The sequence below is a fragment of the Plodia interpunctella genome, chromosome 15 (assembly GCF_027563975.2).
Source record: "Plodia interpunctella isolate USDA-ARS_2022_Savannah chromosome 15, ilPloInte3.2, whole genome shotgun sequence".
Classification (NCBI taxonomy): Eukaryota; Metazoa; Arthropoda; class Insecta; order Lepidoptera; family Pyralidae; genus Plodia; species Plodia interpunctella.
In genome coordinates, this window is record NC_071308.1 from 8,561,468 (window position 1) to 8,575,384 (window position 13,917).

The window sequence follows — 13,917 nt, forward strand, 5'->3', positions numbered from 1 at the left end:
TTGACCATTGAGCGGCAACACAAATGGACTCTTCAAATCCCAATAGTCATCTTCGAGTGCGGTCGAAGCATTACTAAAAAGAAAAACAAAGTTGCTGTAAATCGTTTATTAACCCTTATTCTATTCCCTCATCATCTTCTCCTTCTGGCGCGCCAGCTTCTTTTTGGAGAGTTTCTTCTTGGCGGGCGCGTCGTCGGCGGGCGCGGCGCGCGCGACCGCGTCCTCGCGCTCGCTGAGACACACCTCGATGTGGCACGGCGACGACATGTACGGGTTGATGCGGCCGTGCGCGCGGTACGTGCGCCGGCGCAGGCACGGCGCGCGGTTCACCTACAACCGCACAACTTCTTGTTAGGGATTAACGAAGTATAAACGGCACAAGATGGTCCATCGTTTTTGAGCTAAATACTGAGACGGTGATAGGATCTTGCTATGTCAAATTAAAACCCACAACCACTTGGTAAAATTATTGTAAATATTACTTATTGCAAATTAATATTAGGAAATGTATGTAACACAATAAATAAAGAAAAATAATAAACTTTCCTTATAGACTATACCATGCTACAGTTAATTTTTGCCTTTTGAAAACAGTCGGCACATAGAATGCTACCTGTCAAGCAAAAAAGGCATAAAAAATCGCCCACGGCTCTGCCTGCAGAAAATAACTACAACTACAAAATGTTACTCTCTACAAATTGAGATACATACAAAAAATCACCCCAATCCAACCAATGCTCTGTTTTCATGTAAAAATAAGACAGGTTTCCAATTAAATAAATAAATCTGGAAGCTAGACTAACAAGAATCTTATTCATAAATGTTAATATTAAAAACAAAACAAACAAAACTTGTTTCATGATAATCATAACAAATTATGGTATTGTCAACAAATTAATTTAATTGCCAGATTCTAGATAAGACAAGAGTTCAAAACAAATGGTGAATATATTGACCAAATTTTGTGCAAGACAGATTCTTCTACAAATAACAGATTTTTCTTACAATTGCAAGCCTACTAATACTATAAATGTGAAAGATTGTGAAAAATTATGTACAGGACAGGATTTTAATAAAATTGCAAATCATAATAAAAATTGCTTTTATAGAAACTGGATTGGACAATACTGTCATAGGGTGAATCGACCGGTTCACCGATCACCACCCGCTCTCGATCACTTTTACAAAAAACCTCTAAAATAACCGTATTTACCGCGCGTGAAGTGTTAATTTTGCACAAAAAGGGTTGATCCATCTATCCTTTTCATTTGTATCAGTTGTCTCGGTAGCCAAATACGGTATTTTTTTTTCGATCAGTGAGCTGACGAAATCTATCCAATGCGCTTGCGTGAATATTACCGCCAAATCTTAAGAAAAAAATAGTGGGACGTGAACATTGAATCGTCAGTAAAACATGTTTTTCATACGGTTTAACCTTTACTTTAATCTGTGTGGTGTTGAAAAAGAGTTATATTTCCTTCTTACGTGGAAATTTAATAAAAAAGTTAATAATTTACTATAAAATAAGGTGATCGCCATGAGACGTTACAAAACTAAGCTTCCTTCAGTTTACGATTAGGTGATCGTAAGGGGGCGGTTTTGGCCTTATCTTTGTTAAGCTTTTGTAGTATCTTGCATGGTGTTGTCGGGAATATTAATATTTACTTTGTTCCATCGTAAGATGTTTACTTTATAGATCAGATGGCGATCGGCTTAAAATGAAAAATAATCATAAAATTAAATGCTTTTTACTAATGACAAACCAAGTGGTCGGGAAACGGCCTGTTACCGATAATTTATTTTTTCTATAGAAAAATATTAGTTTTATATGATCGTATACCGGTCAGTTACCGTTTGGAAACAATTTTTGATTAGTTTAGAAACATTTTCAGTGATCGTCTATTGAATACTTTAGGACCACTCGCAAGTACTAGCTGCACATGCCTCAGATCTCTGTTCATCCGTTCTGCCTATTGAGATGTTAGCAAATTCAATGTTTGATGAATCTTAAACAAAAATGGTAAAATATGTTCTTCAAGCTGCAGCACCAAATCAACTTACAACTGATATGATAACAGACGTTACTCCAGAATACTAAAGCCTATATATGTTCCACAACATTTCAAAAGTATTGGTCTCGACCATTCGAATTTGCTTGCTCCTAATGAAAATATAACTTTACCTGACACAGGGACACAAGAAAGCAGAGGAAAAGAAAAAGAAGATTTTATAAAAAAGAATAGTAATAAAAAAGATACTTTGTTACACAGTGAATGTGCTGAAGAATTAATTAGTGATTTTGAAGAAGATTTGGAAAAAAATATAGCCTGCGATGTATGCATTCCCTAGTTGCACTTAAAATGCGCAGAAATGCGCGAAATATCTTATTCTGAAGCAGCACTAACGCCCTAAAATGTTCATTTTGTCAAACGGAAAAAAAATTTTTTTTCAACAAATAATACAATACAATTTCGACTTTCAATTCATTGCCCTAGTCCATCTAGTTTCTAATGCAACATTTTTTTAAGTTATGACATTTTAAAATCGAGACATCGACTAACTGATCGTAAACCAGCAGGTTCACCCTATGCAGAATCTGTATTTTGTTGATAATGTTCAAATCATTGTACAAATGAAACTTAACTAAGAAATATAAACTGGCTATGCATATAGGTACTTGTGGTGCAATTAGTTGTGTGGCTATAAGGCAATCAACTAATTTATGAAAAAATATGCCTATTTTGTAAAAAATCTAGCAGTGTAATTAGCCTTAAAATGCCAACAATTTTCTTATCAGGCATTTGGTCCCATCACATTCACTTAAATCACATTTTCCTTGTAAAAAAAAAATTCAAACTCACCTGAATGTGATCAATGACCAGCCTGTCAACATCCAAGCCTTTGTAGTCAGCATTTGACTCGGCATTCCTCAACAATTGTAAAAGGAATTCTGCAGATTTCTTGGGCCAGCGACCCTGTGTGGTGCCAAACTGTTTGGCCTGTGCACAGCGACCAACTCCACCATTGAAGCGACGGAATGGAATGCACTCTTTTTGGTCTACTACATTTTTGAGGTAGCGGACAGCGCGGCGCAGGGGGAACTTCCTGATGGCCATGGCTGTCTCATATGTGTTCTGAAAATCAACATTTTTGTAATTACTATACCTATATTTAAATAATCCAATAATTACTTTTATATTCACATTAGGAATAATTTTGGAAGAAATTGTTTATTTATGAACTTATCATAGCTACGATCAAACATGAAGCCATACAGAAAGAAATACTCAAAGTCCACACTTATACAACTTTTAATACCGATTGGGTACCTTTACTTATTTTTGTCAATTTTAGTTACTGATTTAAAGATCTTTATTTATCAAAGAAATTACATTTCACGTATGAAAACATCAAGCTAGTGAACTGTTTTTTTTTTACTGGAACCAACAACTGTGCGTTTACACAAACTAAAACTGAAGCTTTAGTAAAATGACAGTAGGTAGGTACTAAAAAGGTCGAAACATCAGAAAATCAACTAAAGAGGTTCCGACAATAACCTAATAGCCCTAAATAGGTACTTATTATGAATTAGGGTTGGTAATATTCGCCTAGAAGGTAGGTTGTTTTAGACAAGTAAATACAACTTTGTTACAAATGTTTCGGTCAAACAACCAGTTTCTGCATAAAAAGCAATAAATTACTATGCTGGCTTAAAAAGTATTTATATGTTTATCGAAATTCGTCTATGAAGTAAACAATACATGTGGGCATGATAAATAACTTGCGAGTTGCTTACCTTGAAATGAACACGGAGGTTTGAGCCACGGGCTTTGCATGATTTCGTTGGATTATCCGGCTCCCGAGAGTAACGACCCATTTTTGCTTCTGAAACAGAGCGGCTCGTTTCAAACACTATACAAAAGGTTATATTTTATAACTTAGCATTTCTTCACTTATCCATCAAAATATAGCCGTAGGTAAATGAACTGAGCTATTATGTGAGGCACCATAACTGGATTTATACTAAAAACAAGCACTTTATTAGATAAAAATGGATTTAAACGAACACGAAACCAACCTCTCAGAAGACAATTTTACAGGAAAAGAAATAGACAAAAGATTTTGACAGTTCTATGACATTGACATAAAAATATTATTGCCAGTGATGAAAATAATAAAGAATGGTATTCTCATTATTTTACCTACCGACACACTTATTGGCTCGGCGCTTTACTGCCATAGACAATTACGTTTTGTTGTTTTTTTTGCACCAAAAAGTAAAGAAGAAAAGACACCTTTGAATCCATATAGGGCATATTAGGCAAAACTCAGCGCAGATGGCGCTACTGGTACCACTAAGGTACACAAACATTGCCAATGGAGACAAAAGCGCCAATTTTCAATATTGTTGCTGATTTACGACCAAAAATACCTTCTAAGCAATCGTGGTGCGAGTTTAAAGGAAAAAGGAAGGATTTAGTGGATTATCCTGAAAATAATAACACTATTTTAGGTTATGTTCTGCATTATTTGGTCAACTGTGGTCATAAACTGATATAAACTTGATTTTGACTGAAGATCTTAGCTATTATTTATTATTATTTTAATAAGTCTTCACGTGTGAAGTCCAAGCTTTTTTTCGACCGTTTACTGGCTCGAAATTTTTGCAGCGTCAGGCGTAGCCCATAGTTTTTGAAGTTTTTTATCTTATGGAAAACGATTTTTCCCAATATTTCGGCACCCGAATATGCTACATTGTTGTATATTTTCACAAACGAATGCTTACATAATGAAAAAATTAATAAAGTACTCTAAAATAAACGTTTTAATTATTTTAATTATAGCAAAAGGCGGCAAAGCTTTTATGTACCTAACATACAGTGCTGTACGCTGGTGTGATAAATGTGCAGTAATACTCCCTATTCATAGGTGGTATCTATCAAATAAAAAAAAATTGGATCATCATTTTATTTCTTACTAACAATTACTACATAGGTATATTGTTTAAGTACATAATATACATAATTACATGACTTTTAGCATTTTTTTCACTAACATAATACAGATAGGTAGTGATATGTATTAAACATGTTATAATTTTCTTAGCTTGACTAGTATTCTATATACAAAATTTTTCGATTGAAAGCTGCCATACGTCCCTTATTCTTTGAAAATAGACCTACAATCGTCCTACATGCCCCGTTTCAGCTAGCACTCTCCAAAGCTGATTCAGAAAGTTGGCCGCCTTTTATCTACTTAGGTACTAGATAGGTACTGATGTATATATACTCGTATTTTTTCATAAGTTTAGACGACATGACTAGAATATGAACAATGTGCGATTAAATTATATTTTTCATAACGTACAAACAACACAAGTACAAGGTTTGTGGTAAAGAAAGGAATAAATATCCTTGCCCAGCAGTAGGACCCTGTCCTCATCTGAGCATTTTCCCGGTTTCTTCCTCAGCCGTTTAGCGTTAGAACCCAGGGTCCGCTTTCCTACATTTTCTTTTTCACTTCGCACGGTCGTTGGCATCCCTATTTGTCAGACTACGCTAACATTATGGTCGTTAACATCCCTATTTGGCACGCATATCATCCCTGGCGACATCAAGCCAGCTCTTGAGTTACTGCCTGGGCCAGGCGGGAACAACATAGCCAGCCAGACACATTTGTATTTTATGTAATGTGCCGCGTTCATGCAATACTTCAAAATTCATTCAATATTTGCATGGTGAGTGAGTGTCGTCACGTTACATATTTACATGTTAGGTAATTCACTTTACAAAAATAATTTTAGTAAGTATATATAATTTTAGTTGAAATGTGTATCCCGGTCGCTGGTTGCGGTGCGGTTGCGGTGCTAATACAATGACGCGAACATTAACCTCATTATGAAGTACTTAATGATTTAAGTTTATATCTAATTGTGATCAACAATTTTCTGAGTTTTCAAATTTTATTGCACCTAAATTATTTAATTTTTTAAAACTAGAATAGACTAGATTACAATTGACTATGATTTTACTTTAAAAATACCTTCCTAGGATCAAATGCTTGTATGAATTCAATTCATTAGTACAGATTGCTTTCATTGGTTACTAATTACTTAGATAGTACGTAATTATATGTTAGCTTACTCATTACAGGTAGGTAACTATTTGCTTATGGGTAGCTAATCCTAAAAAATCTTATTCCTAGTAGGTACCTAGGTACATATCTACCTACTTACAGGAAAACAATAATATCTTACATTACTAATGTACATTGAATGCGTTCTAAAAACAGCACAGGATTTATATTTTTAGCGAAATATTTAGGTACCTAACACAGAATATATTTTCCTACTTCACATTTTTTGAAAAAATCTCGTTTGGATCTTACTATAAGCACGATTTACTTTTTTATTTATTTATATACGTTTTATTGCACAAAAATACAATTTTTAAGAGTACAATAGAATACATTGCAATCAAAGTGATGTGACTTGAAGTTCCCGCCATTAGGTACCTACGACTGTGGCGACGAAGTAAAATCACAGTGAAATCTTTAAAAAAATTACATTTACTTTTTAAGCGGACAGCCGAATGAAACAGGGTGATATCACATCGAAATAAGAAAGTCAGAAATAGTATAAGTAGCTGCTGTGCCACGCTGCTTTGCTTCGCACGTTCAGACTATGTTTTACCTACTAAGTAATATAGATATGTAGAAATAATATAATATATATGCAGGTGCACTTTGAAGTTTAATATTTGCATGAGCCGAATTGTATGTGCTAATGCGGCGCGGGCGCAGGTGGAGGCAGCAGCGGCAGAGGCGCGACGCACGCAGCGCAGCCGTCCCTTTCTGAAAAAAAAACATGACATTTTTTTTTATCAGCGTATTTAAAGAATATGATGAAAACATGTTCACACACAGAACTCCGTTATGAACACATATTTCATTATTTTTCATCATTGGTGTGGAATTAGTTGAAGAGCTGGTGAATGACATAACTACTTTATATAGCTTGTATAGTTAGTATGTTTTAAGTTACATCTATATAAGTATTATTATATTGTCATCCGTTACCACTTCGAAAATATTTTGGAAACATTAAAATTTTAACATTAAAAGTCCAGACTTTTAATGGATATAAAAGAAAATAGATATTATCATCAGATGCTTAGACAATTTTTTTCTTCAAACTATGTTTATTAGTGGAATCAGCATGCGAAGCGTGGGTAGCATATAATTGGTCGTCTCAGATCGGTCGTTAGGGCGACGGCAATCGATACGTTACATCAAACGCTGGTGAACGAATGCAAATTAATCACATAAGAGTACCTACGTAATATTCATACTTTCATACTACTTAATATTATAAATGCGAAAGTATGGCTGTTTGTCTGTTTCACGGGTAAACCGCTGGACAGATTTTGGTGAAATTTGATATGCATGTAGGTAAAGACCCCGTTCAAAATTGCTATAATGGGAGAAGAACAAAGTTTCTTCCTCCATTATAGCAATTTTGAACGGGTGAAAATTGTGTCAGTTCCGCTTTCGCATCGAATAAAAATTCAGCTGAGATTTTACAACCGGCCTTTCTAATGTAAACCTTGTTTGAAAGTTGCCGTTGTTGTTCTTCTCCTTTTAGCTGTCAATCCTACCTACCTATGCCATATACTTACTGGAGTATATTCTAGGATGGAACCCCACATCTTTGAACCTACCTCTATCATGTAAGTAGTGCAGCGAAGGCCGCAGGTCGGGCAGTCGCCAGGGCTCCCTATCTTCCTCTCTCTCAACTTTGGGCACCAAGCCCGGCCAGCAATCGTCCGGCCGGGGCGTGGGCGCACTGCGACATGGCCAGCATGACTACAACAGATGAACGGAGCATCAATAACCGAATTAGGTACTAGGTAACGTTTCTCAGAGCGTTTCGACCGCTGCGGCCGCGCTAACATTACGATCCGTAAATTTTCTTAAAGAAAGAATTATTTCCAAAATCAATCATTCATAAAATTTACATTACCATAGTATAGATTAATTATTTAAAAGTCATATAGTAAAACTAATTCTTGTGTTTGTTAAAATTTGAAAAACTATAATGACAGCGCGGCATCGGTCGAAACGCTCTGAGAAACACCCTTACCTAGATAAATGATTCAATTCAATTGCAACATCACATTGTCAAGATTATTGTAAGGTTGCTCTGAGCGTCATAAGAGATCGAATGCTCTTGCAGAATGTGCGCAAACCCATATTTATTATATTGATATTACTATTAATTTGTGCTCTCAGAATACTTGTAAGATCAATTTCAGCCGCCGGCTATCGACAAAATACGCAGTGTTAAGTTTCTTTGTGTATTCATAAAATATTTCTTCCTTTATGATCTTACATTAAGTACCTAACGTACTTGATATTACGCTAATGGAGATTGAGAAGCGTTGGAGTGGACATGAGTATTTTTTACCTAGTTGGATATAGTGTTGGACAGAGAAGCATGGGAAAAGGTAGAGAGGAGAGAGACCTCAGCGGGACCAAATAGATTTAAAAACATATTTTTGTCAGTTGTGTGAATAACAGGAATCGATGTTACTATGCCACATTGATTTCCGTGTAAAGAACGCCACCAGTAACACTCATAGATCAAACACACCGATAGATACTCCGATTACCAGCGTTTCGATTACAGTCACGACACCAGAAGTGGTATGAAGTGGCTGCACGCTTCAACAATTTAGTTAAATAACGCCTCATTGGGCTTATTATTGGTTATCAAGTCACAATAGCAATTCGCCAGCTCTTCTCAAAGTTTTACATAGGTTGGTAAAACTAATAACGCTAACAACTCATCTGAATGTTGACATCTAGAAGTCATTACTTTAACCTGCGCAAGTTCATTGTAAATTCGTCGTTATTCCCGCTGAATAAAGTATTTCCCTTTTATTTATAAAAAGATAAAGCATATTTTAAACTTATGTACCTACTTATATTTTGTCATTATATCGCACTTTATAAAATTTGGCATTGACAGAATGAGACAAAACACACGTTAATTACAGTAGTTATACGTTACTTAAAGTAACTAGGTATGCTTTATATTTTTTACGAATAATAATGTGTAATATTCACTCAATAAGTACCTATTATTCACTTTTATAATAATATTTTTATAATATTGCTGTAAATGCATTTATGAAAAATGTTAAATAGTATAAATTACTACGTAAATAGGACGTTGAGTATTGGAGAACTTTCTGTTAAGCGCTACACATGAAATACTGAGAATATTTTTGCATAGAATAATCTACCAGCCAACCTCTCACCCTGCAGTAATGTCACTTCTATAGATATTGGACGTTACAAAGCCACATCATAAAGAATTCATCGAGTGTTCCGTATAATTATTGACGTAATACCGCGGTTGTGTCGTGTCACCTCTGTTTGGTTTTGCTTTAATAAATAAAAGTCTCACTGGTGACCGGTTAACATAATTTAAAGCTTGATTTCCGAATGAAAATGTTAGTTGCATGTAACGGCACTTGACACGAACATGTCGTTTGTGCCATGGATTCTCGCTAACTTTGTAGTTGTACAGTCAACAGCACATCAAGCTACCCAAATTCATAACAAACTCGCCGCTAATACCGCGCCATAAAGGTTCATGCAGTTCAGATGTGCTATTGAGTGTACTACCTATGTTGTCTGAATTTTGTTGTCTTATGGAACACTAATAATTAAGTTATGTCTATCGACACGTCTCGCTGTACAATAGCGCCACTCTATATCATCCTGTGGATGTCGTACAAATAAGGGACATATTGCCTTGACAGACGATAGGTAACAATATTATTCCCAAAGAGAGTCCGGCAGGGGGCATACTGTAAAATTACAGCCGGATCTTCAAAATTTTTAAGGTACATTTTTATAATTATTTTGACCTCGGGGTTCGTGGTGCCATAGATCCAAATAAACCGGAAAGACGCGAAAATGTGAGAGAATAAATCAGTCAGCAAGTGTGTCTTTCATAACTAAGTATTTATGTCTAAATCTAACCAAATTTACTGCCGACTTCCAAAGCGCAGGTGAAGATGGAGCAAACAACTTCACCGCAGACTTTTATTCAAGAACGTCAATTTACCAATAGTATTATTAGCTTCTAATGTTGTTATTTTTATCATACTAGTTCTGAAAAGAATGTACGCACCTACTTAAAGTACTTAACTAGTGCCTTTTATTTAAAGTTAACTATCAAAGTAAAATATACGATTTTTCAATGGTACAAAATTATATTTGGGCAACACCCGAATAAAAATCAGCAATAGCAACCTAATAGATAAATAAATTGGGCCATAAAGGAAATATGTTTTGTCCCCAACAATAGGTCAGGGGCACACTTGCGCGAAACGTCAAAATTAATGCTCCGCACACACGACGCCGATAAAAACCAAATGCCAATTCCCTGATGAGGTAAATAAAAACGCTAAATGTCAACGTGACATTCACTCTGTTATTGTACGCACAAAACTCATCTACATAAGGAAAGACCATTTAATTTTGTTTCATACGATTGATAACATCTTTTGTCACTAATGTTGTGTCCAAATTTGATTGTTTGACACACGACCGCTGAATTAAATATGATGTGTCGTGCAGTAAAAATTGTGTTTTGTTTTAATAAAAGAAAATTCCTGCCGCTTTTAATTTGATATTGGATTTACATTAGATCACTATCGGTTGAAGTTTGAATAGTGTATTGTAAATAATGGTCTTTTATAGCGGAACAATTTTCAATACTTATAAAAACTGGCAGGATGATTATTGTTTTCGACTTTTATGCGGCGACGCATGGCAGCCATATCAACAGAGAGACTAACATTGAGCGAAATTAAATTAATCCAATATTTAAGTTTTAGTTAACAACAAACACGGTTTGTTGTCAGTCAGTCAACAAACCGTGTAAAGTTATTGTAGTTGGTGTTCATATTTATCAATTCGTTAAATATAGGTACATACATATTATGACTACAACTTAAGAAAAGATTTATTTCTAAATGTGTGAAATTGTACATAAATAATTATATATTATATGCAAAACCCTCGAATAAATGTTGTATTTGTTAACAAAACCAAAAAGTTTAGAAAGCAAGCAAGCGGACATTTTTTCATAATAAGTCAAGTATTGGCTACTTATATTTAGGTACTCATTTTGAAAAAATGTCCGGCGCTGCTTGCCTTTAATAAAACAATCTCTGCAGCTGTTCATGCGCTAACTGGGTCAATGGACAAAGCTCCGAATCTATTTTCATTGTTATAAAACAGCAAAAACTGAAAAAACCTGTGACATGCGGCGAGCTGGCCGAGAATGAAAGAGAAGAGCTGAGTGCTGAATATGTTAATAAGTTACTAATCAGATTCAGGGATCAACTTTCAAACAGCTAATGTTGCTAATATCTACATAAATTTTATTCAATAATTGTAACTTAAATTAAAAGAATTCCTTTTAACGGCAAACTAACTGAAACCCCTAATGATTATCATAATTTTAATTGTCAAATTATTAAAACACAATGAACATAACAAATCGTATTTGCCAAGTTCTACCATAAATATGAAATCACGTTGTCTGCGCGGGCGTGTAATCAAGTGCGCGCATCCCCCGGGACATGCTTCGGGGGCTCGGGTGATGCTTGTGTCACGAATTATATGCTCATTCAATTACTGCAGATATTCGTGTAACTGCATTACGGTCTTGATTTATAAATTGGTGTTTGAATCAACATCATAACATCATGCTTTCAATTGTTATTTAAAATAAATTTATAACTAGTTGTAATAGCAATAGTTGTTCTAAAAATTGTGTAACTCAATTTTTAATGTAACTGAAATCTCTGTAGTGATTCGTACATCTCTGTAGAGATTGAAGTTAGGTAGGAACCTACATTACCTACTCATAACTAATTTGAATGAATGAACTTAAACCATAACTTAACTATAAGTGCAGAATTTTTTTATCGTGTTACAAAATTTTAAATCTCTTTATAAAAATAAATGTCTATCATATCATTAATTTCTTCTTATTTTAATACTAAAATAACATTACAAGGATGAATATTTCAAAACAAATTTACTTGGATAAGTATTTTTTGAATAATCAAAAACATCGACGACCTCGGTGGCGCAGTGGTAAGGTTCTTGCCACTGAACCGAGCGGTCCCGGGTTCGATCCCCGGTCATGATGGAAAATGATCTTTTTCTGATTGGCCCGGGTCTTGGATGTTTATTTATATATGTATTTGTTATAAAATATAGTATCGTTGAGTTAGTATCCCATAACACAAGTCTCGAACTTACTTTTGGGCTAGCTCAATCTGTGTGGTTTGTCCTAATATATTTATTTATTTATTTATCAATTCCTAAAAATATCATGAACTTTTTCGATTGCGATTTTCATTTTCATGGCGAAATTTAACCGCGCTCAGTGCACCAACAGTACCCAAGTACTTTTGTCTTAAATTAAAAAAAATCTCATTTAAAAAAATTATGTGTCACCATTAAATACACAGAATATACCAATGAATTACATGTACGAATAAAAACGTGCCAGACATATCCTCAGACTTCAATAACATGTAATACCAGTCTCATAGTACTAAAAAAAACTCCAAAACTTGTAGAATTCGTCCCCAGCCGTGCAATAATCACCAATCATTTGAAACACGGGATAACACGGCGAACACACTTCGTACGTGAACAGCGACATAAGACTGTGGTTCCACTCTGAGCTAAGCTTAGCTTTCATTCATGTAAGCTCAGCTAAGATGAATGAAATACTCCAATATTTATGTTTTATTTATAGAAATAAAACATAAATATTGGTGGTGGTGGGTATTATTTCTATAAATAAAACATAAATATTGGTGTATTTTAAAGCTTAGCATAGCTATTGGATAATGAAGCAAACATTTTTCATAAAAAATGGGTTCTAAAAATGTTGTACTAACTGAAAATTTCTTGATAAATTCGAAATTCAGTGAAAATTTGCACCCGCATCGTGTAGCACGATTTCAGATATAAATCCAACTTAATTATTATAGAACACATACGTTTAGTATCTATTTTGTAAATATCAAACCGCGCATTATGCAGGTACAATTTGAGATAATTGAAACTATTTTTTATAAACTGCATATCTTGCGCTTATAGCTTAGCTACGTGGCTTATTGGAACGGCACCCTAAGCTAACAGGGTACGTGACCGCGGCGCGCGTGCCAGTGATTTATCCCAGCAACTAGAGGCACAATTGAATCGTTTGTACAATCCGGCCAAAGTATCTATTAGCTACGTGGCCGGGGTACTGACTACTGAGCCGGTGGGGTATTCGAATGCCAAAGGTATTTACGTCGCGTCGCGGCTATGTTTTAGAGGAGTTTTAATTGGATGTGTGTTGTTTTGTGGGCGGGTCGGAAAATGATCGTTGTTCTTCTATAGTGGCAAAAATATAGCTGACTAGCTGAGACCCGGGGCTTACTTACTTACTTACCCGGGGCGGGATAAAAAGTAACCTATGTGTTATTCCAGGTTATATTCTACCGGTGTACCAAATTTCATAACAATAGGTCGGTGAAAGAGTACCTAACACAATAAATGAAAAGATCAATATATCATGATTCATGAAGCGTCACTCTCGCCCCTCACAAACGAAAAACGTCATACATTTTGGATGGCTTCAATAAAATTACCAGTATTCCATTTACATCTCGTGTCATTCGATACATCGGGTAATTTAATTGATGGACTGTTAAACAATCGGGTGATGGAGCGCTAGGTGTGTACACACCCTTATTTTAATGACACTTAAGTAAAAACATGGCCCGGCCATAGCTAATATAAAGGTGTTTTTAATAGCTATAAGTACATATA

General features: G+C 35.1%; 2 protein-coding genes across 3 annotated transcripts in view; both read right to left on the reverse strand.

Moving 5' to 3' along the window:
- Positions 1-91: 91 nt before the first annotated feature.
- On the reverse strand, positions 92-4,185 carry RpL17 (Ribosomal protein L17). Its single transcript, XM_053755885.2, has 4 exons — positions 4,079-4,185; positions 3,797-3,885; positions 2,862-3,134; positions 92-330 (listed from the first exon to the last, which is right to left on the reverse strand). The coding sequence occupies exons 2-4, from the start codon at positions 3,875-3,877 to the stop codon at positions 121-123; spliced, it is 564 nt and encodes a 187-aa protein (XP_053611860.1). The 5' UTR covers positions 3,878-3,885; positions 4,079-4,185; the 3' UTR covers positions 92-120.
- Positions 4,186-4,986: 801 nt separating this feature from the next.
- Positions 4,987-13,917, reverse strand: part of fuss (fussel) — a 42,778-nt gene continuing 33,847 nt past the window's right edge. For both annotated transcript variants that reach the window (XM_053755795.1, XM_053755794.1), the window contains exons 9-10: positions 7,719-7,863; positions 4,987-6,852 (exon numbers count right to left, since the gene is read on the reverse strand). In XM_053755795.1, the coding sequence (XP_053611770.1) occupies positions 6,782-6,852; positions 7,719-7,863 (216 nt within the window). In that variant the 3' untranslated portion in view covers positions 4,987-6,781. The remainder of the gene's footprint in view (positions 6,853-7,718; positions 7,864-13,917) is intronic.

Excerpts from the sequence above, each read along its gene's own strand:
- RpL17 (XM_053755885.2), bottom strand. The coding sequence starts at position 3,877 with ATGGGTCGTTACTCTCGGGAGCCGGATAATCCAACGAAATCATGCAAA. Across the intron at positions 3,135-3,796 it reads ACCTCCGTGTTCATTTCAAG|AACACATATGAGACAGCCAT; the intron begins GTAAGCAACTCG and ends GTTGATTTTCAG. Across the intron at positions 331-2,861 it reads TGGTCATTGATCACATTCAG|GTGAACCGCGCGCCGTGCCT; the intron begins GTGAGTTTGAAT and ends GTGCGGTTGTAG.